A 5,219-nucleotide genomic window follows, 5' to 3' on the forward strand; every position below is an offset into this window, starting at 1 on the left:
ACAGCACACCTTGCTTTTTCAGAACGATGAGCTTTGTAAAAATCGACGCGTTTCAGAAAGGCGGGGCATAGAGGAGAAACAATAATGTACAGTATGTGGAAAATAATGTGTTTTTGAACCTTAAACCGCATAAACACATTTTATTACACCAAATACACAAAATAATGTTCTTTTTAGCAACATCATATGACCCCTTTAAGTCGCTGGGGTATATTTGTAGCAATAGCCAAAAATACATTGAATGGGTCAAAATTATTGATTTTTCTTTTATGCCAAAAATCATTAGGACATTAAGTAAAGATCATGTTCCATGAAGATATTTTGTAAATTTCCTACCGTAAATATATCAAAACTTAATTTTTGATTAGTAATATGCATTGCTAAGAACTTCATTTGGACAACTTTAAAGGCGATTTTCTCAATATTTTGCACCCTCAGATTCCAGATTTTCAAATAGTTGTATCTCGGCCAAATATTGCCCTATCCTAACAAACCATACCTCAACAGAAAGCTTATTTATTCAGCTTTGAGAGGTGTATAAATCTTAATTTCAAAAAATTGACCCTTATGACTGGTTTTGTGGTCCAGGATCACATATTTTAAATTGTAACCAACCTTTTCATGTAATAAAGAGGTAAAGTAATCTAAAACATGTTTTCCATGTGTTGGTTGAACCACATGACTTTGCTGGTCACAGGCCATGACTTTCATTTGACAGATAAACTTTTTTAAATATTTAGAATATTTCAAATTCAACTGTTTCACTGTTTTGTTTTGTTTTTCATAATAAAAGATTAAGCCGAATTACTAAGCTTTTTTTAATTTTTTAATTTTAATAAAGCTTTTGTCAAATTGCAATTTATATAATAATTTTTATTCATTCATTTAAAAAGCATATTGATCAATATGTTTCAATATGTGTATATCAATATGAGTCTAATAATAATAATAATACTTATTATTATTACTGAATACAACTATTAAACAAAATAAGAAATATTACTATTGTAATATTTCACTGTAAAATGATTAATTAAGCATTTAGGAAAAATGCAGCGAACACATTTATTCAATTAAATTGCAGGCTTATTGCAATTTCGGTTTTATCTTGATTAATCGTGCTCTTCTCCTTCATACACCCAAGAGTTAGAATATAAAGACCACCGCACTCACCCATACAGACGTTGTCAGAGTCCGGCTGGCAGGGTCTGATCTCCACCTCGTCATCAGTACAGCGTGAGCAGGGCACGCAGGGTTTCCTGTCACTCTGCTCCTTTGAGTAAGTCCCTGGTTTACACCGCTCACATACAGTATTTCCCAGCGGCCCACAGGCCCGAACCACTCCGCTTCCATGCCCACACATGGAGCAGGTCGCGCACAGCCCACTTGTGCTGTTACCATCTCGCCACAGGAAGAAGCGCTCACCGCACTCACACTGGGTATCCTGAGTGGGCGTGCAGCGTGCCAGTTCAGGAATGCCGACGGGGCAGCGGGCACACAGACGACAGGCTGACAGACTCTCAGAGTCTGAGAAGGACACACCTAGAAGAGATTTAAAGTAATTTTTATCAATAATACATAGATAAACATTGGCAAAGTAACAATATTCACATCTAAGCATTTATTCAAAATAAAAATGTATGTTTTGAAAACACTCACCATCTTGACACGGCTGACACTTGGTGTCTTCCTGACCACAGCTGCTCACCAAACCAGTGCCCGCAGCACACATGCTGCAACATTCGCCTGTTTTTGTAAACTGCTCAGTGGTACAGACATTTCCAAACACCACCTGCAAAACACAAAAGCACATGTCTAATTCAAATTATTCTTAATAATTACATGCTATTTTGTAACATAAATTTGATCTTAGTAACCCAAAAGACCATTTTAAGAGTTTTCAAGTCCCCTTATCAAAATAACAAAAGCAGTTAAATATTAAAAGTTTGTCTTTTAATGGCAAAAAGAAGACTTTTATTAACAAAAAATTATTCAAAATTAATAAGTTAACTGACAGCCTACAAAGGAGTGAAAAATATAAATTTAAAGTTAAAATATAAAATTTAATGATAATGAACTTCACATAAACACACACACACACACACACACACACACACACACACACACACACACACACACACACACACATATATATATAGCGCTCACCGCACTCACACTGGGTATCCTGAGTGGGCGTGCAGCGTGCCAGTTCAGGAATGCCGACGGGGCAGCGGGCACACAGACGACAGGCTGACAGACTCTCAGAGTCTGAGAAGGACACACCTAGAAGAGATTTAAAGTAATTTTTATCAATAATACATAGATAAACATTGGCAAAGCAACAATATTCACATCTAAGCATTTATTCAAAATAAAAATGAAAATGTATGTTTTGAAAACACTCACCATCTTGACACAGCTGACACTTGGTGTCTTCCTGACCACAGCTGCTCACCAAACCAGTGCCCGCAGCACACATGCTGCAACATTCGCCTGTTTTTGTAAACTGCTCAGTGGTACAGACATTTCCAAACACCACCTGCAAAACACAAAAGCACATGTCTAATTCAAATTATTCTTAATAATTACATGCTATTTTGTAACATAAATTTGATCTTAGTAACCCAAAAGACCATTTTAAGAGTTTTCAAGTCCCCTCAGTCTCAATATATAACAGAAACATGAAGATATAGTGATATTCAGCCAGAGAATTACATTCAAATAGCCTATTGTGTGAAATAAGTTCAAAACCCTAAAAACAATATAAATGAACTGCATGCCATATTTTTATATGAAAATAAACAAGCTGAAAACACTAACTGAAAAACTTGCATTGCTTTTCTATAGTATTAAGCCTCAAATGTCAACTATACATTGGATTGGTTTCTTCTTTAAATAAAAAGGTAAAAATATGCATGGTATTATAATGTTATATTAAAACTCAATTTAAAACAATGGAAAAACCCTTAAGATAACACGTAGAAAGAAAAAAAGCATCTTAAGCATGCAGAATAAGATAAGTGGACTTTGAATGATTAATTGCAATTATATATATATAATGTTATTTATTTGTTTATTTTTTTACAGCTATAATACAGCTATCGATGCAGCAGAAAACATCTAGCCTGGGTCATGTTTACATTTCTTTTTAATTCTAACCTTGAAATCAGGATTAGCCATAAAATAAATTTATTCATGTAAAAATCAGCTAAGAATTGAACCAACAATTGTAACATGGCTCAGAGGAAGATAAGAATCATGTCTTTGTGGCAGTTTTATCTGGTGATTAAGGAATAATTCAAGACTTCTTCACCTCACAAATGGTTGTCGAAATCAGAAACGCTCTGAAATTCACATCATATTTTGTGACATGCTAGAGCAAAACAGACACTATTTTTGGAATAAGCACCCCAAAAATGATTAATAGAAACCATTTTTGGATTTCATAATGGAGGGCGGCATTATAGGGAAAAAAATTATAAAGTTCTAAACATCATAAGTCTCATACACATTCAAGCAACTTCGTAAAACCACAACCTTTAATTTGTAGGAGAACTTGCCATATCATGCAGTCCACACACTGACATATGTGGGGCACTTTGTTCTCTCTTCTTACACACACACACACACACACACACACATACTTCCCTGTGATTTTGCATAAAATGGGGTTTAGGCATTTTAATTGCACAGTGTTTCCTGTGAGAGCCTGAAGTGGGTTTCAATAGTCCTTGTGACTTTAACACTCCAATCTGGGTGTAAATAGTGTAACAACACACCCTTTCTCACATCTATAACAAAACAATATCAAAAATGAGCGAGGCAGGGTGTCATTAAGGGATGTTTAAAAATAGTCCTCGCTCATGGAAATGTCACATTATGTGTATTAGCCCCCATTTCAAACAGACGCATCAGCAGTCGGGGCCCCAGTGCAGCTTGGGACCTCAGGGAAGGGTGTGATGTGTGTGTGCGTCTGTTTGGGTAACAGAAGACTTTGATGTCCCCCTCAGCTCTGCAGGTGTGATAGAGAAGGTCAGTTCTGCAGCATGCATATGTTTAGGAAAATTACCCCTCACACACCCCCTCTGCTTCTCAACGGCCCCCTGGGGCTCTGACAAGAGCCAACAGATGCCTAACATGTAAAGCTCCTCCAAAGAGGGAAAGCAAAACCCACACAGCCTCTCTGATGTCTCTTTCTTCTCCTCTCTGATCTCTGTTGGGACGAGAGCGTGTGTAAACCTGTTGAACGAGCGCACACACTCATAATCTCATAGAAACACTAATTCACATTTGTACACAGCTGCCCACAGGGCAACAACCTTCAATTTGTAAGTAAAAAGAGCAGCTTCTTTCTGCATTTAAGCCACTACAGCTTGCTTTGATACACCTTTTCATGGTTTATAAAGAGTTGAGTAATTAAATAATCAATATTGAAAGAGACCAAATTTAAACATTTAAGAATCTGCCATGTAAACTGATCGACTTCCCTATTGGGAAGTCCATGGCAGTTACAGTAATAAATAAACAAGTTAATAAATTATACATATTACCAATCAAAAGTCAGTTTTCAGTAAGATTGTTATTTTGAAAGAAATAAATACTTTTATTCAGCAAGGATGCATTAAATTAACCAAAAGTGACAGTAAAGGCATTCAGAATGTTACAAAAAGCTGTTCTTTTGAACTTTCTATTCATCAAAGAATCCTAAAATCAATGGTTTCCTACAAAAATATTAAGCAACTCAACTGTTTTCAACATTGATAATGATAAGAACTTTTTCTTGAGCATCAAATCAGCATATTAGAATGATTTCTGAAGGATCACAAGACTGGAGTAATGATGCTGAACATTTCAGCTTTCCCATCACAGTAAGAGATTACATTTTTAAAATATATTAAAATGTAAAAAAAAAAAAAAGGTGCTGGGCTATGATTAATCGTGATTAATTGCATCCAAAATAAAAGTTTTTGTTTAGGTATATAATAGATATGTGTGCACTGTATATATTTATTATGTATATATAAAGACACACATATAGTATATATTTTGAAAACATGCATATGTATATATACACATGTATATATTTATATTCATATAATTTATATTATATATAAATATATTTAATATAAAAACACATTTGTTCTTAAATATATACAGGCATGTGTGTGTATTTATATATACATAATAAATATACACAGTACACACACATATATTATGTA

At 34.8% G+C, this 5,219-nt stretch overlaps 1 protein-coding gene across 1 annotated transcript in view; it reads right to left on the minus strand.

Annotated features, from left to right (window-relative positions):
• The window catches only part of LOC107596749 (tumor necrosis factor receptor superfamily member 16-like), a 23,645-nt gene that overhangs the window by 13,258 nt on the left and 5,168 nt on the right, over positions 1-5,219 (minus strand). The window contains exons 2-4 of the mRNA XM_016287546.1: positions 2,407-2,539; positions 2,181-2,283; positions 1,174-1,439 (exon numbers count right to left, since the gene is read on the minus strand). Of these exons, the coding sequence (XP_016143032.1) occupies positions 1,174-1,439; positions 2,181-2,283; positions 2,407-2,539 (502 nt within the window). The remainder of the gene's footprint in view (positions 1-1,173; positions 1,440-2,180; positions 2,284-2,406; positions 2,540-5,219) is intronic.

This window comes from Sinocyclocheilus grahami, unplaced genomic scaffold, assembly GCF_001515645.1.
Source record: "Sinocyclocheilus grahami isolate Dianchi unplaced genomic scaffold, SAMN03320097.WGS_v1.1 scaffold222.1, whole genome shotgun sequence".
Lineage (NCBI taxonomy): Eukaryota > Metazoa > Chordata > Actinopteri > Cypriniformes > Cyprinidae > Sinocyclocheilus > Sinocyclocheilus grahami.